Below are 27,291 nucleotides of genomic sequence, written 5' to 3'. Positions count from 1 at the left end.
ATTTTTGTGTATGACGTAAGAAAGTGGTCCAAATTCATTCTTCTGCATGTGGCTGTCCAACTTTCCTAACACTATCTGTTGAAGAGACTGTCCTTTTCCCATTGGATATTCTTTCCCGCTTTGTCAAAGGTTAGTTGATCATAGAGTTGAGTCCTCATTTCTGCGTTCTCTATTCTTTTCCATTGATTTACAGGTCTATTTTTGTGTCTGTACCATGCTGTCATGATGATCATAGCTTTGTAATACAGCTTGAAATCAGGCATTTTGATGCCCTCAGCTTTGGTTTTCTTTTTCAACATTCCTCTGGCTATTTGGGGTCTTTTCTGGTTCATACAAATTTTAGGATTATTTGTTCCAACTCTGTCCATGGTATTTTGATAGGGATTGCATTGAATATAAATTGCTCTGGGTAGCATAGACATTTTCACAAAATTTTTCTTCCAGTCATGAGCATGGAATGTTTTTCCACTTCAGTCTTCCTCAATTTCTTACATAAGTGTTCTGTAGATTTCAGAGTATAGATCCTTTACCTCTTTGGTTAGGTTTATTCCTAAGTATCTTATCGTTTTGGGTGCAATTGTAAATGGAATTGATTACTTGATTTCTTTTTTTTGTCTCATTGTTAGTGTATGCAGGTGACTTCTGTGCATTGATTTTATATCCTGCCATGTTGCTGAATTCCTGTATGAGTTCTAGCAATTTGGGGGTGGAATCTTTTGGGTTCTCAACATAGAATATCATGTAGTCTGAGAAGAGTGATAGTGTGACTTCTTTGCTGATTTAGATACTTTTTATTTCTTTCTGTTGTCTGATTGCTGTGCACTGTTTAAAAGCAGTGGTGAGTGTACATCCCTGTCCTGTTACCAACCTTAAGGGAAAATCTCAGTTTTTCCCCTTTGAGGATGATGCTCGCTTTTGTTTCTTCGTATATGGTTTTTGTGATACTGAAATGTATTCCCTCTGTCATCTATGGGTGATTTTTGTTTATTCCTGCTTTTTTTTATTTTTATATTACGCATTGCTTATGTTATCCGGGAAAGACCTCGATCTTCAGTTTATGAAAAGTAGATCAGTAATACTGTTTATTTTAGTTTTTAAAAAATGATATATAATTGACATATACCATTAGTTTCAGGTATATAGCATAATGATTCTATACTTTTATACATTGCAAAATCATCACAATAAGTCTAGTTAACATCTGTCACCTTACATAATTACATTTTTTTTGTGTGTGTGATGACAACTTTTAAGATCTGCTTTCTTAGCAACTTTTAAGTATGCAGTACACAGTATTATTAGCTTTAGTCACCATGCTGCATGTTATATCCCCATGACTTATTTTATGACTGGGGGTGTACCTTTGACCCCCTTCATCCATTTCTTCTACTTCTAACTCCTGCCTCTGGCAACTTCCAGTCAGTTCTCTTTTTCTGTGAACTTGAGTTTTTGTTTTGTTTTCTTCCATATTTAATTGAGATCATGAAGTATTTGTCTTGCTCATTTTACTTATTATAATGTCTTTGAGTTTGCAACATGTTGTCATGGCAAGTTTCTTTTTTTTTTTTTTATTTTATTTTTAAATTTTTATTTATTTATGATAGTCACAGAGAGAGAGAGAGAGGCAGAGACACAGGCAGAGGGAGAAGCAGGCTCCATGCACCGGGAGTCATGGCAAGTTTCCATTCCTTTTTATGGCCAAATAATATTCTAGCGTGTAGAATTTTCTTCATTCATCTGTTAAGGATATTTGGGCTATTTCCACTTTTTTGGCTAATGAAATGATGATGCAGTGAACGTGGGGGTACATATACCCCTTTGAGTTAGTGTTTTTGTTTTCTTCGGATAAATACCCAGAAGTGGAATTGCTGGATCATATGGTAGGTTTTTTTGTTTCTTTTTTTTTGAGGAAACTTTATACTGTTTTTGCATAGTTACTATACCAGTTTACATTCTTACCAATCGTGCACATGGGTTTTCCTTTTTTCCTAATCCTTGCTAATACCTGTTATTTCCTGTCTTTTTGATACCAACAGGTATGAAGTAAGGTCTCATTGTGGTTTTGATTTGCATTTCCCTGATGATTAGTGATTTTGAGCATCTTTTCAGATATTTGTTAGCTATTTGTATGTCTTCTCTGTTGGCCATCTGTATGTCTTCTTTGGAAAATGTCTATTCAGGGACGCCTGGGTGGCTCATACGTTTAGCACCTGCCTTCGGCCCAGGGCATGATCCTGGAGTCCCGGTATCAAGTCCCACATTGGGCTCCCTGCATGGACCTGCTTCTCCCTCTGCCTATATCTCTGCTTCTCTCTCTCTCGCTCTCTGTCTCATGAATAAATAATAAAATCTAAAAAAATTCTATAGGAAAATGTCTATTCAGATCTGCCCATTTTTAAATCAGATTGGTTTTTTGTTATTGAGTTGTATGAGTTTTTTATATATTTTGAATATTAACCCTTTATCAGATACGTGATTTAGAAATATTTTCCAATACAGTAGGTTGCTTTTTCATTTTGTTGGTGGTTTCTTTTGTAGTATAGAAGCTTTTTAGTTTGATATAGTTCCATTTGCTTATTTTTACTTTTAGTGTGACACTTTCCTTAAATGCACTTGCTTCAGGAGGTGAACGTACTTTATAATGATACTAATCTCCATTTCAGGTTCATTCATATATTTTCAGGATTGTATGTTTTTGGAAATTTAGTCATTTAAATTATCAAGTTTAATGGCCTTTATTTGATTGTTTTTAATTCTGTAACAGGGTAAAATCCTTTATAAAGTTCGATGGAAAGGATACACATCAGATGATGATACCTGGGAGCCTGAGATTCATCTTGAGGACTGTAAAGAAGTTCTTCTTGAATTTAGGAAGAAAATTGTGGAGAACAAAGCTAAGCCAGTCAAGAAGGATATTCAGGTATCATGTTTTATTTCTTTTTTTTTTTTTTAGTATAATAAACTTCCTATAAATTTTACTGACATAAGGAATATGCAGTAAAGAATTTACAAATAGGGGTGCCTGTGTGGCTCAGTCGGTTAAGCATTTAATTTTGGTTCAAGTCATGATCCCAGGGTCCTGGGATTGAACCCCACATCAGCTCCCTGCTCAGTGGGGAGTCTGCTTCTGCTCCCTCTGCTGCTGTTCCCCTACTCGTGCTCTATCTCTCCCTTTCGAATAAATAAAGTCTTTATAAAAATTTTTTTTGTTTTACGGAGGGGTTTCACCACAGTAGTGTCTGTAAATATCTGTAAATATTTGATTTGTCCCCCTCTCTATTTAAATATAGGAATCTTGCTTATTTAGGACTTAGTAAACATCACAGAAATTAGAAATGGCTTCTAACATAACCCAAAAAGGAGCACCTGGATGGCACAGTCAGTTAAGCATTCAACTCTTGGTTTCAGCTCAGGCCATGATCTCAGGGTCAAGAGATCAAGCCCTGCATCAGGCTCCACATACAGCAGGGAGTCTGCTTGAGATTCTCTCTTCCTCCCCTTCTGCCCCTCCTGCTTGTGCTTTCTCTTTCTTTCTCTCTAAAATAAATAAACATTTTTAAAAACTAGCTAAATAAAATAACCGCTCAAAATGGTTGTTAATGCTATTAATCAGAAAATATGCATAATGTAGAAATGGTATTTGTTCATTAAAATACTTTTCATCCTTTAACATTTGATTCTCTTTTTATCTTCTTATTGACCATCAAATATTTTAAACTAAAAAAATGTTGAGATGCTATTTAACATACGTATGTGTGATATGGTCTAGCCCTTTGTTTTTAATGGACAGATAATCTCCAGATAGGAAACCACTGGTCTGCCTGAGCTTCAGTGGTTGATATTATATGACAGTAAACCTCTACTGCTCTGCTACATCAGTGTTTTACTATGTATACCTTGTTAGGTTTTTTTCTTTATTTGGGGATGGCATTTTTAATAAACAGTGTCTGATAAGGTCTAAACCCTTATTTATAAAGAATTTTATTAAGGAAAATTTGAACATACAAAATTGGAAAGAGCAGTGTCACGAGACTCCTATTCATCATCAATGGCAGTTTACGTACTTGGCCATTCTTCCTTTTTCTATCCACTACTCCCCCTCTCCCACTTTATTCGCTATATTTTTTTGTTTTGTTTTGTGTGTGGGTTTTTTGTTTTGTTTTTTTCTTAGAGAGAGAGGAGGGAATGCGGGGAGGACTAGAGGGAGAGAGAGAATCCCAAGCAGGCTTCAAACTAAGTGTGGAGCCCAGTGCAGGGCTTGATCTCATGACCCTAAGATCATGACCTGAGCTAAAATCAAGAGTCGGACACTTATCAACTGACTCACCCAGGCACCCCTACTAGCTAGAATATTTTCAAGCCAATTCAGGATTTGATAAAAATCTGCATATTTATATATCATTAATAATCTTACTCTAAGCAGTTTCTTCCCCATGTTTATTTGATGAAGAAACCACATCATTTTCTGTATGCTAGGTTTGGCTGCATGCATGGTGCATTTTAAAACGTTCCTCTAGCCCCCATATTCCTATAAACAGATAGCTAAATATGGAAGCATGATTATACTAACATTTAGGTGTTTTTTGTTTTTTTGTGGGGTTTTTTGGTAAGGATAGTTGTAAAAGTTGTTTACCTCCTGCATATCAGAAAGCACATATTTAGTTCACTCCTTTACCGTGGGGTTAATAAGATCATTGAAATTTGGTATTTTCAGTCTGATCCTTCATTAGAAAACTCACAGCTTTTCATGTGTGGGTTTTAGGAGCCATTAATCATTGCCTAGAACCATTCTCTCATTAAAGGGTGGGAAATAGTGATTTTTTTCTAAATCTGTCATTCATCCCTCTGTGTTTATTAGCAGGAGTTCTGGAGACACAGGTTAATAAATAACCTAATATAAGTAATCTTTGAGACTGAGACTCTTGTTCCTCAGTAACCTCTCATCCCATGATTTTAAAATACTTTGATGCTTCTTACCTCAGTTAGTTATTCCTGTGATGGTTGTAAATATTGATTTTTTTCTTTTTTTTTTTCTAATTCTCTTATTGTATATTTTTCATTTGTGTTTCATAAAGAATAGCTCCTCCCTGGAAATTTTTTTAGCATCAGTACATACAGAATCTTCATGTCAGTCATCCATTACTAGTGTTATTCATATTGGTGATGCAAAAATGGTTCTAAATTTGGCCAGTGGGAGCCAAGGCAGGTCTTGTGTCCTTTTGATATTTCCCTTTCTGTTTTGAGCATATCATTGCTTCTGATAAAGTGTTGCAATTTTCCTGCTCCATCCCTGTTATCTATCATTTCTCCAAGGAATCCTGATTCTTTATAGAGGAGGATAGGATTAAAAACCAAGATGTACTTATTGCTACTAGAGTATGATTATTTCTAGGCCCTTTAAGTAGAGATAAAGGAAAAAATATGTCAGTTTGTTTAAATCATAAATTCATATTGGTATCTGTGGTTTCTGTCCATGACCTCAGGGTCTTCCACCCATTCTACCTGGCTGTAGTCTGTTTCCCTTTTCCTACTGGAGAACTCTGGTTCCCACCATCAGGGTATATAGTCATTTACTCAATCCTACAAAAATGAGAAATTAGTTTCAGATTTGCTATACCTGGGGTGCCTGGGTGGCTCAGCAGTTGAGCATCTGCTTTGGCTCAGGGCATGATCCAGCAGTTCTGAGATCGGGTCCCACATCAGGCTCCCTGCCTGGAGTCTGCTTCTCCCTCTGCCTGTGTTTCTGCCTCTCTCTCTCTCTCTCTCTCTCTCTCTGTCTCATGAATAAATAAATAAAATCTTTAATAAAAAAAATATTTGCTCTACATACTACTGTAAAACTCCAAATTTATTTGCAATTCTTTTTGTCCATATGTAAGTATATTCACTGAGGATGTTTAGTGTTCAAAAGTTCTTTAGGTTGATTTTTTTTCTTTTCAGTGGTTATGTTATCAATTTGATAAACAAGTTCATTTGGTTGTTAATTAGTATCATTCTTCTTGCTGCCTTCCCTCTCTACATATCTGATTTGAAGTACTGTCCCTTTACTCTCAGTTTAGAACTACAAGGCAATCCGCAAGAATACTATGTGTTAATATCTTTTTACCATTCTTTCCCCATTATTTTGATAGGTGCTTTATTATCAAGAGTCTTTAGTGACTGTTACATACTATACTCTCTTATAGCCATCATTCAGTCTTAATTCTAGGAGCAAATATCCATTTAATTTCTACTTATCTTTATTTTGATATCTATCCAGTCATTATTGGCTATCTGAAGCTCATTCTTTAGTACAGTGGTTCTCAAGAGGACTTCAATCCAGAAGCATCAGTTATCATTATCTGGGAAGGTATTAGAAATGTAGTCTCTGGGCTGCACATTGTTGGATAGGGACCAGCTGCCTGTGTTTATGGTTGGGTTTTTTGGTTGGGTTTTTGTTTTTTAAGATTTTATTTATTTATTTTAGAGAGCAAGTAGGGGGGAGGGAGAGGGAAAAGTAGCCTCTGTGCTGAGCACAGAGCCCAAGACGGCTCAATCCCATAACCCTGGGATCACGACCTGAGGCAAAATCAAGAGTCTGATACTTAGACACTTAACTGACTGAGCCATCCAGGTGCCCCATGCCTGTGTTTTGATAAGCCCTTCTGCATTCTGATGCCTGCTAAGGTTTTAGAACCACCTCTGCAATAGAAGGGCTCGTGAGAACAGTATTCTCAGAGTTCTTGTATTTCATAATAATTGTTGGCATCTTTATATCTGAAAGCCAGTTTGACTAGATATAAATGCCTTGGCTCAAATTTTCTTTTGTTGAATATCTTAACATGTTATTCCATTATCATCTGGCATAAAATAACTATTCTCTAAAGATGAATGTGAATTTTTCTCTTCTAAGTGATTTAGTTTTTTGTCTGATGCCTCAAAATTTTTCTCTACTTTTTTTTTTTTAGATGTTATTTATTTATTCATGAGATATACAGAGAGAGGCAGAGACATAGGCAAAGGGAGAAGCAGGCTCCCTGTGGGGGACCTGATATAGGACTCGACCCCAGGACCCCGGAATCACACTCTGAGCCGAAGACAGATGCTGAACCACTGAGCCACCCAGGCATCCCCTCTCTACTGTTTTGCAGACGTGTCTTTCTGGCGTGCTTTTATTGTTTTTAGAGTACTCTGTTCCTTAGTCTGTTTTTCTTATAACAGCATAGTAAAATATTTTGCCCTAATAATTTTCTGCTGCTTATATTGATATGAAATTTCTTTTTTCTGAAATTTTGGAAGGCAAAAGAAGAGAACAGGATAATTTTTTTTAGCTTAAAGGCTCCTCACCCCCATATCAGAATTTTCTCTTTTCTTCGTTTCTATTTTTCTTGTTCTACTTTACTTGGAATCTAATCTCAGCAGTTTCTCCTCATTTTGGGGCTTAGTCTTGGAAGTCCTAGAAGAGACCAGTTACTTTTGAGATTTACAGGACCTAGACCAAGCCAGCCCTTAACACTGTCCACAGATACCTGCAGGTACCCTTGCACATGTGTAGCTTCTGCCGCTTCCTTCCACTCTTCTCAGATTGATCTGTCAGTTTTCATAGTGATTTCTCCCATTTGCTTTCTCCTATGTAGGTATTCATAATAGTCTTAGAGCTGTTGGTTGTTTGTCCCCATACTTATATTTTGGGGTTCACTGGGATGCTTTGCTATTTAGTTTTATTGTAGATGTTGTCTGTGGAGATTTTGTTTTCCTATCCTAGTAGCTTTGTCTATTTACGTAGGTATGTATGTCAACTCTACACCCAACATGGTGTTTAAACCTAGGACCTTGAGATCAAGAGTCACATGCTCCTACCAATTGAGCCAACCAGGCACCCCATAGCTCTATCTTTTTATGGAGTGATTTGAAGAGATTCAAAAAGATATGCCAGTTCTACCATGCTCTTACTATCTTGTTAACTTCAGTAGTGTTCATTTCTTTAGACCGTATAGGGAAAACATTTTTAAAATGTACCTATCTTTTCCTTCCCTTTCCAACCCCTCGTAATTTACAAGAAAAGAATTTGGGGAAATGGGAACTGAAAATACTTTGCATAGTGTTTTTGTGTCTATTATAAATATTTTTAAGGTGTGGTTTGAGTTGGTTTCTATTTTTATTTTGTTTTTAGAATTGGAAAATATATTTCCAGGAGGTTTTTCAGGTTATAACTCAAATCAGATCAATTGTGGAAATAAGATTTGTGTGTAGTCTTGCTAATTCTGTATGTAACTGTGAAATATAACAGCGTCTTTAAGGATATGTTGGATCCCCTCTTTTAAAACCTTGCGTTTGGATCAGTAACTACTTTTTTAACAACCAAGACAATCTGTACAAATTACTTTCTTGGTGTTTGAAATCATATAAGACACACCATACATAAGGCTGTTACTGTTTATTTCTGCTTTAGTTTAGAACCTTCAGCAACACTAAACATTTTTTGTCACTGTGTTTATTTGCTTTTTCAAAATGACACTATCATCAACAAGACCTATTTGTTAAATCATAGACATAAATAATATATAATTCAGTTTAGATAAATAATTTTAAGAAGTTGAGAAACTGCTTGAAAAAAAAAGATTTATACCAGATTTCATTAGTATTACTTTTCAAAACCTTTAAATTGCTACATTAATGAGTACTTAAGTCTTTTTTATATTTTATAGAGACTGTCCTTAAATAATGACATATTTGAGGCAAATTCTGATAGTGATCAGCAAAGTGAGACAAAAGAAGATACTTCTCCAAAGAAGAAAAAGAAAAAATTGAGGCATAGAGAAGAAAAAAGCCCAGATGATATGAAAAAGAAAAAAGCAAAGACTGGGAAACTAAAAGATAAATCCAAGCCAGACCTGGAGAGCTCTTCTGAAAGTTTAGTTTTTGACTTAAGGACAAAGAAAAGAATTTCAGAAGCCAAAGAAGAATTAAAGGAATCAAAAAAGCCCAAAAAAGAGGATATTAAAGAATTAAAGAAAGTTAAGAAGGGTGAAGTAAGAGATTTAAAGACTAAACTAAGGGAAGATTCCAAAGAAAACAGAAAAACAAAAAAAGAGAAAGGTGTTGAATCTCAGTTGGAATCTGAATCAAGTGTACTTAATGACTCCCCTTTTCAAGAAGATGACAATGAAGAGATACATTCTGACAGCAGAGAAGAGAAACAGAAGGTTAAAAGTGTAAAAGATAAAGCAGGACAAAACGCTGTTCAAGATGTTTTTGATAAAGAGCCAGACGGCTTTGTGAGTGCTGATGAGGATGTGGATGTCAAAGCAAAGAGAAAAAGAAAGAAACTGAGAAAGACCGAGGAACTTAAAGAGAGCAAAACACTAGAAAACAGGAATCTTTTCCTAGAGAAGAAAGCTATATATAAGAAACAAAGGAATCAGGACAAAAGCAAAAGCACCACAGAGTTAGATAAGCTACTGCCTGCACCTGCCCAAACACAGAAGAGTTCAAGAGCAGGTGTGGAAGAAAGAGGCCTCAGGTCCACCGACTCAGCTGGGGAGGTGAGTACTCTGGGGAGTAGGTGAAGGACAGTCAGAATCTTACAGAATACAGAATGCAGAAATGTTCGGATCAAGCTGGCACTCTTGAATGGTCAAGAAATTTCACAAAAACACAGAGGAAATAGTAAAACAAACTATTAGAATAGTTTTTCTGTGGTTAGGGGGTTGCTTAATATGTGACTAAAATACACAATTGAAGATCCTCCAGCTTTTGGACCCCTCAAGCTTATCTCCTAGTCCGAAAACTTTGTTTGTTTATTTTTGAATTACAACTAGAAAATTGAGGGCTAATTTGTAAAGAAAACGATTTTTTGGGTGGGGGTACTCAGATGCCATGGCACATTGTGTGGTAACACTGAAAATAAGCTTCATCAGCTTAGTGTTTCCTTACTTAATATTTTTCCCTTCTGTCTTAATATACTGTTTTTTACTTTAATAATGTCCACTGCTATAAGCCTTTTAAATTAAAAAAAAAATGTTTAATAGGATTTTATCCCACTATTATAAAAAAATTTTATATGGTTTTTCAAAATGTAAATATTTTCCACATTATGTAAGTATTCATATTTTTTTTCATCCATTACTGTTTGTGGATTTTTCTTAAGGAAATTATTAAAAGGGGGAAAAAGCTAGGTATACAAAGATATTTATGGCAGTGTAGCCTCACTAACAGTCTGACTAATTGTCTAGCCATAAGGAAAATTATTTTTTTTAAAAAAAGGAAAATTATTAAGAAAATGTTGTATTGACTTTGGGACTGTTACCTCTCCATTAAAATATTAATTATGAGATCAATGTAGCAAAAATAGAAAAGGTTTTAAAATGTGATGGTAAAGAAAATTGTATGTATGAACCCAGTCATGTAAAAATATCTATGCAATATAAATAAAGGAAAATAAATTTTAAACAACAGTATTCTCTATGTAAATTTACAAATCAAAGGGAAGAATATAGAGAAAAAAGTTTGGCTAGTAGGACTATAGGAAAATTATTTTGGAATTTTCTTTATTTTTAATAATGAAAAAATAGAGTGAGGTGTTGGGTTTTGAATTTGATATTTTATAAATCATCACGGTTGAGGGAGATCCTGATTGAGGAATCCGTTGATGTGAAAAAAGCTTTAATAATCAGTTATGTGCCATCATATCTGAAACACAGCCACTGATGCCAAGAACCAGCATTTTCCAGTTTTCAGATATATAGTATCAGTTCCTTCTCTATTCTTGTTTTGGGTCTTACATATGTCTCTTTCAGGAGAAAGAGATTAAAAAAAATGAACCCAAAGAGAAAAACCAGAAAAGGCATGATTTGGACAAGGAAGAAAAAGGCCGTATAGAGCCAAAGGGATTAAAGAGTGAGTGTGCATATTAACATTCTACCATTTACTGTTGCTAATTTTTTTTTTTTTACAAAGAATTTAATTTACTGTAAAGACCATCTCTCTTTTCTAACCTGCAGTGTCATAGACATAGAAAATTTCATTCACTGGAGAATTCAGAACTTTATTTTTGTTTGAAACGTTACTTTAGTTTATTGTATAACAATTCATATTGTTTCTGTAATTTTTTTTTCTCTTTTGTTCACTTTGTTTTTTCTTCTTTTGATGGAGTACACCAGAATTACAGAGACCCTAAATTAGTTGTGGTAGAAAAGTAAATGTCTCTGTTTATAGTAGTTGCTAAATGAGAGAAACTGCTGTTAATACATGTAACATATTTAGCTCTGAGTCATTTGTATAAATATAATATTGAATATACATTTTGGAATGATAAAGATACAACATACTGAGAATCCATGACATGTCAGTAGTAGAGTCAGGTACTTTATAAAACATTCACCATTACAGTACTTGGAACAAACACATACATGTTCTTGTGAAGCAGTAATTCTAAGAGATAGATAATTTTGCCAGGTTTTTCTCCCAAAAGCTGTATAGAGCTGAGGGTAATACTCGAAGTAGATTTTGGTTCTAAGCCTAAACTGGGACTTAGTGGTAAGTAGGAGGATATTAGAAGCTGAGAAGGAACACTTGCTTTGATGGATTATGCATAAAGTAATTATAATTTAAAGGCTATCTAGTCAAAGTACTAAGGTTTTAAACATGTATGACTCTTCAAAGAGTAGAGATTCAAAATATAGTAAAATTGGAGCTGGTTAATTTTTACTTCCTCCTAGTATCTTGTCAATTTCAGATACACTTTTACTTTGAATATATAGTCTTAAACTACTGTTCATTCCATTTATAATGTTACTCCCTGGGAGTCGAATTTTCAGCATCCCTGCTAATAAACCTGTCTGCTGTGTACAGAGTTATAATGAGGCTTTTCCTAATTTTCTTCTGTTCTGCCCTTTTTGGAGGTTATTATGTCACATCTAGTGTTGTGCCAGTCTTCTTTCCACTTTTATCTTTGGTTAAAAGCAAAGTGGGTGTTCATAGACATCAGGTGTACTTTTACCAGATGTATGGTCAGTATACTGGCACCATTCTGTTTCCCCCATTCACTACCAGGAGTCATTTTTTTGCAAGGTGAACTTCAGGATACAGTTGTAGGCAGCTGTTTTAGCAGAACAGTGGTGGCATGACTAGGATTATTTTGAGGCTCACCATCTTCAGTAGGCCTTAGTCAAAAATGGGAGTAGTTCTGAACACCTAATTAAGAGCCATTCTCTTTGCATCCCCTTCCTAAATATTGAATAGCCAATTAAAAAGCCAGTTGAAATAACTTCATGTTTTGGAATAGTAAATCTGATCATGCTTTATAACCAAGGCACATATTAGTAAAAATTTCAGAAATAACTTTCTTTAACAACCAGATTTTCTTTTGATTAATCACAGCAATTTGTGACTTGTATTTATTCTCAGTTTTATTTTTTTACCAGCACTTAAGGAAATCAGAAATGCATTTGATTTATTTAAATTAACTCCAGAAGAAAAAAGTGATTTTCCTGAGAATAATCGGAAAAGAGAAGAAATACCACTAGATTGTAAAATCACAGAAGATCACAAAACCAAGGAAAACAAGCAGTTACTTAAAGAAAGGAGAAATACAAGAGATGAAACTGATACTTGGGCATATATAGCTGCAGAAGGTGACCAAGAGATTCTAGACAGTATGTGTCAAGCAGATGAGAATTCTGGTATGTTTGTAGTAATTTTGCAGTATTCTTTCAGGGTAAATGCACCATATTATCTCAATTTCCTTACTCTCCTCCCCCAGTATAATTTTGATGAAAAAAAAAAAATGGAGTAGATTTTACCAAATCTCCTGAAATTTTAAATACATTTTTATATTGAAGACTTAAGTCATTCTGTGATTTCTAAATTAACTAAACAAATATTTTCTGAGTTCCTGTACTGTGCATTTAAAAATTATAAAAATTTCTCATTTTCGGGATCCCTGGGTGGCACAGCGGTTTGGCGCCTGTCTTTGGCCCAGGGCGCGATCCTGGAGACCCTGGATCGAATCCCACATCGGGCTCCCGGTGCATGGAGCCTGCTTCTCCCTCTGCCTATGTCTCTGCCTCTCTCTCTTTCTCTCTCTGTGACTATCATTAAAAAAAAAAAAAAAAAAAAAAATTCTCATTTTCTAGATTACCTACTCTTGCCAAGCAGTCTGTTTGTATATTTTACTAGATTTCTTTCAGAAAATTATCAAATATAGCCTTATTCGTATTCTGCCATTTTAACTTTGCAGTAACACTTGCTAAATAAGATTTTATTATAATAAATGCTATCCTGGGATGTTCAAATTGGCTGCCAAGGAGGGGAGAATCATGTATAGAATATAGAGTACAGTAGCTTGGGGGAAGAGTAATAAAAAGAGTATGTGTATATAAAACTAGGACAGAATAAACAAAAGAGGTTAACCTTATAAACCTGTTATTTGTGAATCTTGAGAATCAATTGAAGAGAATTTTTTAAATATTTGGCAGGCTAGTCTGAGTGGCTCTCATACTGCAGAACAACTAGATTCTGCATATTGTATAAAACAACCTTTTTAAAAAAAAAAAAAAAAACAACCTTTTTGAGCTTGCAGGAAATTGGGATACTTTCTAGGAGAAGTAGACAAGGGGGAGGAAAGATGTCTCCCAGAGGGCAAATGCAAGATAGCAGTACTGCTCTTGGGATATTTTATTTATTTATTTATTTATTTATTTATTTATTTATTTATTTATTTAATTAATTTATTTATTTATTTTAGTCAGAGAGAGAGAGAGGCAGAGACACAGGCAGAGGGAGAAGCAGGCTCCATGCAGGGAGCCCGACATGAGACTCCCAAGATCACACTCTGGGCCAAAGGCAACGCTAAACGGCTGAACCACCTGGGCTTCCCAAGTGGCAGGTTTAATAAGCAAGGGAACTTTTTTTTTTTTTTAAGATTTTATTTATTCATTCATAAGAGACACAGAGAGAGAGAAGCAGAGACACAGGCAGAGGGAGAAGCAGGCTCCATGCAGGGAGCCTGATGTGGGACTCGATCCCGGGTCTCCAGGATCACACCCTGGGCCAAAGGCAGGCACTAAACTGCTGAGCCACCCAGAGATTGCAAGGGAACTTATATACAAAGCTTGTCTTGCTTGGCCACAAGCTGAGATTGATCTGTGCACATGCACACAAATACATACTCCTCCTGCAAGTCTTAAAACTTTTTATAGAGGCCTTAACTGGGTTCAGTCACATATTTAGTCCAGATGGTCTCAGCAACGCCTTACACTCTCAGGGCTATGTCCTTGAAATAGCCCCTAGTATGGGAATGGTGGGTAGAATGTACACTCTAAGGAGACACCTCTGATCGCTCAGGTCCAGCCTGTGGGTCAACGAAAAGTCACATCCTCTCCATGATCTCCAGTAGTAGAGAGTGCATCAGTAAAGCCAGAGGTTGGTTCATTGAAAAGACTAGTTAGACAAGCTTCTAGCAGCATTGATTAAGGAGAAAAAAGGACACTTACACAAATAGTATTTCTAATGAAAAAAGAAAGAGACAGTTACAAATTGTGTCCAGATTAAAAAAGACAATTCTATGAGCAATTCTTTACCAAAAATTTGAAAAGAGAATGAAATGGGAAAATTAGTAGAAAAATATAATTTAACAAAACTGACTCAAGAAGAAATACAAAAATTGAGAAGTTTTACAACTTTCAAAGAATGTGAAATAGTAATTTAAAATAGCCTTAAAAATTTAACACCAGTCACAGATAGTTTGGTATGTAAGAGCTTACCAAACTTATAAAAAGGTCTTCCTGAAAATGAAGAATGCTAACTTGTTCTGTGGGCCCATTATTATTTCAGAACCATAATGAGACAGAAACTTTGTAAGAAAGGAAAATGACAAAAAAAAAAAAAAAAAAAAAAAAAAAAAAGAAAGGAAAATGACAGGCCAAGCTTACACATGAACTCAGAAGTAAATATACCAAAAAAATTAGTAAATTGAATCTAGCTGTATATAAAAACATAACCTCTTCTGATCAAGTTAGGTATTCCCTAGGAAATCACTGAGTAAAGAAGAAATTGATTTAATAACATTCTTGATTTTTAAAAACAAAACCTAGCAAACTATGAATAAAAGGAAGCTTTCTCAGATTAATAAAAAGCATCAAACCTTTGGCAAACATCTGTCACCACTATTACTCAACATTATTCAGAGGTCTACCCAGTACAGTAAGGCAGTGAAAAACAAAAGATACAAGCATTGGGAAGGAAGCTTCTCCACACACCCGTTTCCCCCCTTCCACATAAGCTGTTCATTATAAGATGTTATCATATATGAAAACTCCACAGATTTTTAGAAATGTTAAATGTTTAGCAAGGTGACTGGCTATAAGACCAATATATAAAAGTTAACTACAGTTCTCTATTTTTTCTTTCTTTCTTTTTTCAAGATTCATTTATTTATTTCAGAGAGGGCAAGCACACAGAGGGAGAGGGAGAAGTCGGCTCATGCTAAGCAGGGAGCCAGACATGGGGCTCAGTCCCAGGACCCTGGGATCACAACCTGAGCCGAAGACAGACACTCAACTGACTTAGCCACCCAGACACCCTTCTATGTATTTCTATACACATTTCTGCATATGTAATGTAATCTTAAAAAGTTAATTATCTTCAGTCAAAAAAAAATAACAAGCATTGGTGAGGATATGGAGAAAAAAGAACCCTTGTGAACTGTTGGAGGAATGTAAATTGGTACAGCTTCTGTCGAAAATAGTACGGAGGTTCCTCAGAAAATTAAAAACAGATACCATATGACTCAGTAATTCCACTACTGGGTATATCCAAAGAAAAGGAAAACACTAATTCAAAAGATAAATATATACCCCTATGTTTACTGCAATATTATTCATAATAACTAGAATATAGAAGCAACCCAAGTGTCCCATTAGTGGATGAATGGGTAAATAAGCTGGGGAGCTACCCCACGCACACAGAGATATTACTTGGTCATAAAAAAAAGAATGAGATTTGCATAGACCTAGGGTATGCAAATATAAGACCTTAGGGTATTATACTAAGTGAAGCAAGTCTGAGAAAGAAATACCTCCCCATATGATATCACTTCTGTGTGGAATCTAAAAAACAATAAATAAAAAGCAGAAACAGATCCATAAACACAAGAGAACAAACTGATGGTTGCCAGAGGGGAGGGGATAAGAGGAAAGGCAAAATGGGTGAAGGGGAGTGGGAGACACAGGCTTTAAGTTATGGAATGAATCAGTCACCAGGATAAAAGGTACAGCATAGGGAATATAGTCAGTGGTATTTCAAGAGTTGTGTGGTGACAGATGGTAGCTCCACTTGTGGTGAACATAGCATAAGGTATAGAGTTGTTGAATCACCATGTTGTACACCTAAAACTAATGTAACATTGTGTGTCAGCTACATTTCAATTTAAAAAAGTAGAAGGATGAGAAAATTAACTTTCAGTAACACATTTAAAAGATTGCTAAGAGGAATCCCTGGGTGGCGCAGCGGTTTGGCGCCTGCCTTTGGCCCAGGGCGCAATCCTGGAGACCCGGGATCAAATCCCACATCGGGCTCCCGCTGCATGGAGCCTGCTTCTCCCTCTGCCTATGTCTCTGCCTCTCTCTCTCTCTCTCTCTCTGTGACTATCATAAATAAAAAAAAAGATTGCTAAGAATATTGTATATGAAGATCTATAAGACCTGTATGGTGAAAAGTATAAAAACTTTTTGAAAGTTACTAAATTTATGCCATTTTATTAATAAACATAATATTTAAAAATTTGCCATTTTCTTTGAGTTGGTCTGTGATCTCACTGTGGTTCCAGTCAAACTTCCCAACATAATTTTTCATGAATTTATTGATCCTGATTCTAGAATTTACATGGAAGACTAACCAAAAGCCAAAACCAGTTATCCCAGTAGTAATCAAAACCTGTATAAAACTATAGAACTAGATACAGTATTTACTTGGCACAAGAAGGTTAGATTAGTTAATTGAGTAAAGTCCTCAGAGTAGAACCCTTGCAGATGTGGAAACTGGATACATGGTAAGTGGCAACACAGATCTGTGGGGAAAAATAACCTCTTTTTAGATGATGTGAGGATAATCGGTTATACGTGTGGAAGAAACCATACGTAAAAACCAAATACTAATGGGATTAAGGCCTTAAATATAAAGAGGACAGTTAGGTATTAGGTATTTGGAGAATAAAGGATCATATCTTTAAGACCTTGGAGGTAGGGAAGGTTTTCTGAAACAAGACAAAAAAAAGTACCATAAAAGAAAAGACTGATAAAGTTGACTACAAAACAAGTTCCATTCATCAAAGTTCCCATTAAAGAATGGTGAAAAACAAAGGATTGGTACTCAAAATATATAAAGAATTTCTTCAGTATGAAACTATATTAGTTACAGTCTTCCAGAGAAACAATAAATAGGATATATATATATATCTAGAGAGATTTGTTACGAGAAATTGGCATGTGTGATTATGAAGGTTTAGAATTGTCGCACAACCTGCCATTTGCAGGGTAGAACCAGGAAAGCTGGTAGTGTAATTTCAGTCTGAGTCCAAGGCCTGAGAACTACAGAGCTGATGCTATAACCCCTGGAGTCCAGAGGTCCAAGAACCAGGAGTCCTGATGTCTTGAGGAAGAACATGGAGGTCCCAGCTCAAGAAGAGCGAAATGTCTCCTGCAAAGCAGAGGATTGGATGATGGCTGCCTACACTGTGAGGAGGGCAGATCTTTAAGTCGTTCTAATGATTCAAATGCTGATCTCCCAGAAAGGCCCTTAGAGACACACCCAGAAATAATGTTTTACCAGATATCTGGGGTTCTCTTAACCCTGTCAAGTTGATACATAAAATTCGCCATCGTAGATGCCAATTTTATAAAGCTAAGAAATAAATAGAACTGTAGATTTTTTAGGATATATGTATTTATGGCAAAACCGTTTTTAAAAAGAACACAGATGAATGACAGATTCAAACTCCTGATCCATGCCATCGTTGTGGTAGAGGGTGGCAGGGGGTGGGATGTTTAGGCCCAAGAGTGGTTCTGTGCACAAGTGAGTGCTATGTTCACAGATGTTCACCTCTTAACACATTCTTTACTGTTACTAAAAGTAAACTTTATTAAAGGTAGTAAAATAAAGAGAAAAGGCTAAAATTACTTAATGCTTAATCAAGATTCAATACTTGGTAGGGATGAACGTAGGATTTTGAACCAGTTGGTTATGAGACCAAAATCCAAGCTACAGCCATAACCTTTTCTTGTTACTTAGGTTGTATGTTATTACTTCTAACAGTTCTGTAAATTAGGTGGTGGTATCTCAATTGATACAACCCTCATCTGTCCTGCTTCCCAGATCTTTCTGTGGGGCTGTGGGGCTGCATAGGAGAGAGAGGAGGTCCAGTTGTGGGTTCAGATACGTGTCCCTGAGATGGCTCTCGGCTTACTCATGTGCTTCTGAGCAAATCACAGAACCTCTTTGTCTTGTTCTCCTTACCTGTAACGTGTATCCCCGTATTGCTTATCATGTATGGATTAAATATGCTTATTTATGTAAATAACAGTTTCTACTGAATGTTAGCCACTTTTATTATTACTGCTACTGTTACTCAGAAAGTGAGGTGTAGCGAGTTTACATGACTTACTGAAAGCCACACAGCTTACATATGGCGCTGCGATACAGAAAATATAGTATACTCAGCTCCCAAGACTGCTCTTTCTACAATGGAATGCTCTTGGAAGTAGCAAAGAGAAGTATTGGTTTGAGCTAAAGGCTTTGGAAGAATTTCCTTCATTTCTTTGCATGTCTTTTACAAACTTCATTTTTATGGCAAGGTTCACTGCCTAACATTTGTATAGTTTGAGAAATTGGTTTTAGGTGAAAATACTTGGACTCTTACCATAAAATATTTATGCTTTTTACTTTTTCAAATAGCACAGTTGAGGGGTGTCTGGGGGGGTGGCTCAGTTGGGCGTTGCCTCGATTTCAGCTCAGGTCATAATCCTCAGGGTCATGGATGCGCTGAGTATGGAGCTTGCTTAAGATTCTTCCTTCCCTCTCCCTCTGCCCCTCTCCCCTGCCTCAAATAAATACATAAATAATATCTTTAAAAATAGTTGTTTTTAAAAATTACTCTCCAATGAATTATGCTCAAATCTTACTTGTTGCACTGCCAATAGTGGTGAACGTGTCCTTTTTTTTTTTTTTTAATTTTTATTTATTTATGATAGTCACAGAGAGAGAGAGAGAGAGAGGCAGAGACACAGGCAGAGGGAGAAGCAGGCTCCAAGCACCGGGAGCCCGACATGGGATTCGATCCCCGGTCTCCGGGATCGCGCCCTGGGCCAAAGGCAGGCGCCAAACCGCTGCGCCACCCAGGGATCCCCGTGTCCTTTCTTAATGTTAGGAAAGCCACTGCATCAGACAGATGAGGGAGGAGTCTAGCACTTGTTTTGTGGGTAGAACAGAGCACAGAGGGCTTCCAGGAGGAGAAGCTGAAGCTGGGTCTGAAAGATCAGTGACACTTATTTACATACAGGTCTGGTTTACACATTTAGAATGGCTTTACGTACGTAAATGAATGGAGGCAATGTATATCCCAGAAAAATGGCCAAAAATAGAAATGTTAAGAGATTCCTCTTACTGAATCCCTGTGATTTCTCTCTTCCTTTGGGCTACTTAATCTTGTATTTAAAATTCATGGTTCATTACTTTATATTTAATAGATTACCTACTTATACCTTTGAAGCACCATGACATCTAAACATGGATAGTTTATGGAAAGGAATTATCTGTACGGCAGGTAGCACACATTTTAAAGACTTCTATATGGTGATTTGCCAAAAGAAAACTCCAAAGAATCCAATAAATTAAGGACCCTGTAAAAAATAAAATAAAATAAAATAAATAAACATGGATAGTTTGTATTATTTGACCAAGAAAAGCAGAAATTTAATTAAAGACTCAATTACATAATATATTGTTAAAAGTGTAGATGAAGCTTTGCTTAATTAAGACACCACAAACTTAAAACAGCATTGTTACAGGAAAAAATATGTATTAATAAGGCCCTTCTGTGTTCCAGATGGCAGACAACAGATTTTGAGTTTGGGCATGGACTTGCAGTTGGAATGGATGAAACTAGAAGATTTTCAAAAGCATCTTGATGGAGAAGATGAGAACTTTACTACAGCAGATGCAATTCCAAGTAGTGAGTACTTTGGGAATTTTGGAGGTCCTTTTCCTAAATCTAAATATGTAAAGTGCAATTTATCTTAATTCTTTCATTGTAGATTTATTGAGGGATGCAGTGAAAAACGGGGATTATATTGCTGTGAAGGTTGCACTTAATTCAAATGAGGACTATAACCTGGACCAAGAGGTAATGTTTTAGTAAAGTCTCATGAAATAAAGACGGAAAGTAGCTCTTTTAACATAATTGTTTCCTTTTTCATTTTTTTAATTATAAAAGTAATGTTCATTTTATAAACTGAAAACACAGTAGTAATGTATAATGTAGAAAATTATAGGCCTTGTAATTCCAGCCCCAAGAATGACCATTTGGTTTGGCTGTGGCCTGTCTGGTTTTGTCTTGTTGGACCTCTGTTGCTCTGAGGGCCATAAAATGACTCCTTGTATCTGTGTTACTGTTGATGGTATGTTGATAGTCACCTGTTCACAACAGCTGTACATCATTCTACTGTTGCTGCAGGGTTTTCATTTTGATTTATAGGGGGCAGTTTTGTTTTGTTTTTTAAGATTTTATTTATTTATGATAGAGAGAGAGACACAGGCAGAGGGAGAAGCAGGAGAGAGAGAGAGAGAGAGAGAGAGAGAGAGAGAGACAGGCAGAGGGAGAAGCAGGCTCCATGCCGGGAGCCCGATGTGGGACTTGATCCCGGGACTCCAGGATTGCGCCCGGGCCAAAGGCAGGCGCTAAACCGCTGAGCCACCCAGCGATCCCCTGGTTTTTGTTTTAATGAAAACATATAACCCTTTCTTTCTAGTGTTTAGATTTTGCTTTGAGATAGACACATCTGTCAATCCTTTCCTTTATGGATTTTGGGTGTCTTGCTTATAAAAGATTTTTATATTTTCTTCTTCAGTTTTCTTAGTTATTAAGTGGTAGATTTTTTTAGGCTTAATCCTTAGGGGTTACAGTTCAAAAGAATTATTGGAATTTTAAGTAAAATTGCATGAAATCTATAGATTAATTTGGTTGAGAATTGACATTTTTACATTTTGAGTCCTCCAAATAAGAACTCTACATTTATTCAGCTCTTCACTTATTCCTAAAGCAAAGTCTTAAAATTCTGTTGTTTTGTGTGATTCTTGCACTTTTATTCTAGATGCATTCCTACATATTTGATAATTCTTAAAGTATCTTAGTATGATCATTAGGATCTTCCGCCCCCCCCCATTTTGTCTTCTAATTGGTTTTTATATATATTTGGTGAATCTATTGATTTGTGTGTGTATATGCATGCGTGCGTGGTGTCTGCCTCTAGACACCATTTCACTTTGTGAAATTTTCTTACTGTAATAATTTTTAAGTCGCTTGCCTGGGATTCTCTGAGTAGAGAATATCATCTGCCAAAAAGTAACTGTTTTGTTTCCTTTTTTTCCCGGTAATACTTCTTTTTCTGGTCTTGTGAACTTGGTGACATTTTGAAGAATAGTGATGATGGAAGTGATTCTGTTCTATCTCTGATCTGAGAGGGGATCCTGTTCTCTGTCTGATCTGAGTGGGGACTTCCCCTTAAGCTCTGTGTGAAGATTCTTTTTCTTTTGTACCGTTGTTGGCTTCTTGTGGACAGTAGCCTTTCTCTTTCTAGACTTCCTTTCTTTGCTTACCTACTTTAGTTTTTATCAGGGATGAATGTTTGGTTTTATCAGATGGCTTTTTTCCTCTACTTTTTTTTTCCCCCCTACTTTAATACTAATGTAGCTCAGTCTTAGTAAAGTTTAGAAAAAAAGGTTTTTTCCCTTTAACATGGCTTTTAGGGGTTTGTTTTTTTTAAGATTTATTTATTGGAGAGGGAGAAAGAGCACAAGCAGAGGGGAGGGGGAGAGGTAAGAAGCAGACTCCCCATTGAGCAGGGAGCCCAATTTGGGGCTTAATCCCAGGACTCTGGGATCATGACCTGAGGCGAAGGCAGACGCTTCACGGAGTAAGCCACCCCAGTGCCCCTAACATGTTTTGTAATAAGATACTTTACAAATGAGAAAAAGTACAATGTCTTACTTCACTTGACTTTTAATTAGTGTTCCTTCAGATTGCGCATACAGGTGAATTCTGCTAAACTTCAGATTATAGCCAAATTAACAACACTATTAGAACCTTTTTTAGAGGCACCTGTGTGGCTCAGCAGCTGAGCTTCTGCCTTGGGCTCAGGTCATGATCCCAGGGTCCTGGGATCGAGTCCCACATTGGCTCCCCACAGGGAGCCTGCTTCTCCCTCTACCTGTGTCTCTGCCTCTCTCTGTGTTTCTCTCATGAATAAATAAATAAAATCTTAAAAAAAAAGAACTTGGTTTTAGCAGATGGTATTTAATAAATGGTTTGGTATTCCTAAGGATTTGTTTCAGTTAATGATTGGAAATATGTTAGCTATTGATTACCTTTTTATTTTTTTGTCAACTTTATGTAATTTTATCTTTTTAAAGTACTTTAATTTCTCTGTCTTGTCACAGCCTCTTAGAAACCAATCATATTAGTGTCCTGTTTCCTGCTTCTGAATTTTCTTCTTTATCTTTTAGCAGACTGTCACTTCCCAATAGTTACATTTGTATAGGCCACCCATTGTGATGACACCATTCAGTTAGCCTGTCATTAATAGAGTGGAATTAGGTCATGTCTAGTGGTCATTTCTAGCCTTAGCACTTTGGGCCAACTGAGTATCACAGATGTGTTAGTTTCACATGTTTAACTTACAACACAAGGAGACTCTTGGGCCTGAAATGTGTGATAAATAAATATCTTTGCCATTTTTATAGCATCAAGATGAATACTATTCATCGTATGTCATGCAGAGTGCTGAAACACATGGAAGTTGTAAAATTTTATGGTATTTATGAAAGAAATTATATAGTATTAGTTTCTGATTGTTTTTTAGAAGGATATTTTCATGAAAACCTTAAGTAGCTGCTTAAATCAGTGCATTTAAGTGATTCCACATTGAAACATCATAGATGAAAAGACTTAATTTAAAATTTTTTCTGATAGACATTGACATGTTTTTTCCTCAACAAAACCAATGAAGGATTCGAGCGGGATGACCCTGGTGATGCTCGCTGCAGCAGGAGGGCAAGATGACCTGCTGAGGCTCCTCATCAGGAAAGGGGCTAAGGTGAATGGCCGACAGAAGAACGGGACCACCGCCCTCATTCATGCGGCTGAGAAGGTTGGGAACTCAGAAGGCATCAGTTACTTAGTCTTTGGGAATTTCAGCTTGTGGACCAGAACAGAGTCTGTTTCTGTGGTGAAATATAACCCTCATATAGTCACTTAGGACTTACGAATAAATTTTTTTTTAATCAACGGTAGTACTTTATAATTGAATTTTCAAAATGTGATTTAACTAGTGGGAAGTGATTTATATTGAAAACCTGAGGGTACTGATTGGCTTATTAGTCTGTAGAGCTTGAGACTGTTGATCTCAGAGTTGTGAATTCATGCCCCAAGCTGGGCATAGAGATTACTTTAAAAAGGGGGAAGGGCCTCTGATTAATGTACTAATGCTGGTTTCAGTCTTAGATCTTTTAAAAATCTTTTCCAATTGAAATTAAGTGTTCCTTTTGATTAAGAATTTAATTAAAATGTTCCCACATTATTTTTTTAAAGGATTGATATACAGAGCTTCTTATGTTGAAACCAGTAGTTAAACTTCAATCGAAGTTGCTATCGAATTGTGTATGGCTGTGCATTCATACATGCTCACCTGCCTGCATGCAAATCCAAGTATTTTCCCTGGTGGCTAAAAATTTCAAGTCATCAAAAACTATCTTCTAAAGAATTTTGGGAATTAAGTTTCCTTTTTTTTTTTTTTTTTTTAATAGAACTTTTTAACTACAGTGGCTATTCTTTTGGAAGCCGGAGCTTTTGTAAATGTCCAGCAGAGCAATGGTGAGACTGCTCTAATGAAGGTAAATACTTCACTTTGGTCTTGACAGATGTTCCTGTTGATGCCTCTGATTGCCAGGCACTCTGCAGGGTCTGGGAATATGATGGGGAACAGGACACAGATGTGTAGAAAAAACAAGTCAGCAAAATTAGAAGGTGGTAGGAGCAACAGTGTGATAGGAATAAGCTGAGAGAGCCATGGGGTTACCTAAAAGTGATACCAGGCTCAGCAGTGTGGATTCAAGGTGGGACAAGGTGGGATAGATGCTGGCTCAGTTGGTAGAACATATGACTCTTGTTCTTGGGGGTCGTAAATTCAGGCCCCATGTTGAGTATAGAGATTTCATTTAGAAGGGGGTGGGGAGGGTGAGACAGGGGATGTGATGTATCTGAGCTGCATGCTGTGTGGATATATGAACTATGTGACCAGGAACTGGACTAGGCTATGCACAGTTAGGGAGTGGAAAAGAACACGATGTGCTTTCGTTATTACTTTACATGGGTGGATTCATCCTTAGCCTCAATTCTTCCTGTGTGTTTGGAGTTACGGTTTGCGGAGCGTTTTGAGTGGAAAGTTGTTAAAGCTTCCCCCACCCCACCCCACCCCCCAGGACTCTCCCTTTAATTACTTTTCCCTGTTTGGCACTTTTGTATTAGCCTCTACTTTGGCTCAGCCCGGTCTGGCATGTTTCTATTCTGGTTCTTGGACTAAGCTGCTGTTAGGACATGGCAGGTCCTGACACCGAGCCATGCTTTAGTTCCCCACATGGAGGCTCTGCCTTATTGCCCCCTTCCTAGATGCAGTTTTGTGTAAGGAAGTTGGCCGAAGTAGGTGTTAGTACTACCTATTTTCAGCAGTCTTTCCTGAGTCTGGAAGAGTGCACAGATACAGGCTCTAGTTAGCCCTGGGCCTGGTCCTGAGCGTGGTCTTGAATCTCTGTTATTCTCAAGGCCAGGATCACCTGTCCCTTCAACCTTCTTCCACACTCGGGATGTGAACCTTGCTCACTGCTTCTATTGCTGTTTCATTTTTGGTTTATAGAAATGCTTATTTTGTTCAGGAGCCCTACCTTTGAATTTTAATTTTCCTTTGTGTGCTTCTCTTGCTGTATACTTAGAGCAGAGGTGGCACCTCAAACATGAAATAAGACATTGTCTTATTGAGAAATCAACATGTACATTCTATTTTTTTTTTTTTCAACATGTACATTCTAAAGAGCAAATGCTGAAGTAGTCTGGCGCATAAAGGTGTGCACATGGGGCAGTGAGCATGGACATGGTCTGCATCCGGGCTGAGGAATTAGGACAACTTGATCATGAGAGCAGTTTAAGTTGGAGAAGGACATAATCAGACTAAAGGTGGTTGTTTCTCATTCCCCTAGTTCAGTAGGGAGATTGAATTAATTAAAAAGATGAACGGTTTGCAGACACAGGGATGTTTTTAAAATCAAGTGAAAATATAATCTGTTCCTATATAGTGACCGTGGAGAGAGAGAAGTGGATGATAGACCAGTATTTTAAGAAGGTAGAATTTGCAGGACTTGGTAATTGAAGGTGATATTTGGTAATCCTGTTTCTTAATTTAGGGGATTCAGGCAGTGTATACAATGGGAGTGGGGTTACACTTGAGCTGGAAATGCTCAGATGTTTCACATATGGATCTTTAGCTCAGGAGAGAGGGGTAGGCTATAGATTCAGATTCGAGTTCATCTGTGTAAACAGCACAATTACAGGCCCAGGCTGAGAGTGGGATTACCACTGAGAGTTAAAGGCTAGAGATGGAAGGCAGCCACATAGGAAAGACCAGAGAAGGTGAAGGAAGATCAGATCAGCAGAGTGCAGCATCCTGGGCGTTTCAAGGAGGAGCTGACCTGTAGCATCTGTTGAGGCAGAGATGCCAAAGAAAAATAGGCTGAGAAGTGCTTTTGGGAGGTAGCACTGGAGAGGGTGTTGGCATCTTTGTTTGTTGGGTTTGAGGGGTGTGGTTGCAGGGAGTGAGGAAGTGGATGCTGGATTTTGTAGGCACTTAGGACTTGAGCTGAGGAGGAGGAAGGCAGTGTCCAGAGGGGAAGGGGTCGAGGGACAATTTGTTGCTTCTTCCCAGAGAAGATCTCAAAGGATATTTAACTACTGTCTGAATAAGACTGCCGATAACTGTATGTAAATTTGTTTTTGTTTTTTGTTTACTTTGATCTGGTTTTTGTTTGTGTTGGGATTTTTTTGGTACTTGTTTCTTCAGCTTTAAGGATTTAGTGTATTGCATTGGTTTTTAGAATTAGAAGAAATAAACATGGGAGGAGATTTTCAGAAATTTTTTAAACAATTTTAAAAACCTATCTCAGAAATAATAAATAAAATTGGTCGTTACCAGAGTGTGAGGGTGTGGAGAAACCACATTCTCACCTGTTGATGTCGGGCATATAATTGGTTCCAACAGGGCTTCTCAACCTTCCCCTTCCTGACATTGTGAGCCAGATCATTTGTAGGATGTGCAACAGCATCCCTAACCTCTGCACCAGATGCCATTAGTACCCACCCTCGGTTGTTAACAACCCGAAATGTCTCCATACACTGCCTGAATTCCCCTGGGGGCAAAACCACCCCAGTGAGAACCACCAGGTTACATACATCTTTGGAAAGGCATTTGTCAGATATACCTGAGATGCATGCCCTTTGACCTAGCAGTTGCACAACTTAAAAATCTACTCTGTAGAAATACAGTCTGGAATAGTAGCACACCTGATAGCCTTGTTCTTACAGGAAAGCTAACTGGCTTGCCCTCATCCTTTACGGTGTGTTATATGGTATCAGCCTCGGTGTTGTAAGGCAGAAGTACTGTTACCCACTTTGGACAAATGGAAACAGTGAAATTCAGAATTACACCGAAAAAGATACACATGTGAAGCATCTTCTGAGCCTTTCCAGCTCAAATGTAACCCCACTCCCATTGTATATACTGCCTGAATTCCCAAAATTAAGAAACAGGATTACCAAACATCTTCAGTTACCAAATTCTGTGAATTCTACCTTCTTAAAATACTGGTCAGTCTATCCACTTCTCTCTCCACTGTCACTACATAGGTACAGACTATATTCTCACTTGATTTTAAGTGAAATAAATAAACTAATTAATTACTTGAAGTCCCACAGGGAGTAAGTAACAGGAAAGAACC

At 37.0% G+C, this 27,291-nt stretch overlaps 1 protein-coding gene across 7 annotated transcripts in view; it reads left to right on the top strand.

Annotated features, from left to right (window-relative positions):
- Positions 1 to 27,291, top strand: part of MPHOSPH8 (M-phase phosphoprotein 8) — a 51,752-nt gene that overhangs the window by 14,827 nt on the left and 9,634 nt on the right. For 5 of the 7 annotated variants that reach the window (XM_025462773.3, XM_049101072.1, XM_049101077.1 and 2 more), the window contains exons 2-9: positions 2,765 to 2,920; positions 8,688 to 9,524; positions 10,779 to 10,878; positions 12,405 to 12,662; positions 20,081 to 20,206; positions 20,289 to 20,377; positions 23,259 to 23,399; positions 24,055 to 24,141. In XM_025462773.3, coding sequence (XP_025318558.1) covers positions 2,765 to 2,920; positions 8,688 to 9,524; positions 10,779 to 10,878; positions 12,405 to 12,662; positions 20,081 to 20,206; positions 20,289 to 20,377; positions 23,259 to 23,399; positions 24,055 to 24,141 — 1,794 coding nt within the window. The remainder of the gene's footprint in view (positions 1 to 2,764; positions 2,921 to 8,687; positions 9,525 to 10,778; positions 10,879 to 12,404; positions 12,663 to 20,080; positions 20,207 to 20,288; positions 20,378 to 23,258; positions 23,400 to 24,054; positions 24,142 to 27,291) is intronic. The other 2 variants (XM_049101075.1, XM_049101073.1) reach the window with 2 other exon arrangements.

The sequence above is a fragment of the Canis lupus genome, chromosome 25, assembly GCF_003254725.2.
Source record: "Canis lupus dingo isolate Sandy chromosome 25, ASM325472v2, whole genome shotgun sequence".
NCBI classification, from domain to species: domain Eukaryota; kingdom Metazoa; phylum Chordata; class Mammalia; order Carnivora; family Canidae; genus Canis; species Canis lupus.
The sequence above is the reverse complement of the archived record's forward strand: the minus strand, read 5'-3'. Positions and strand labels throughout refer to the sequence as shown.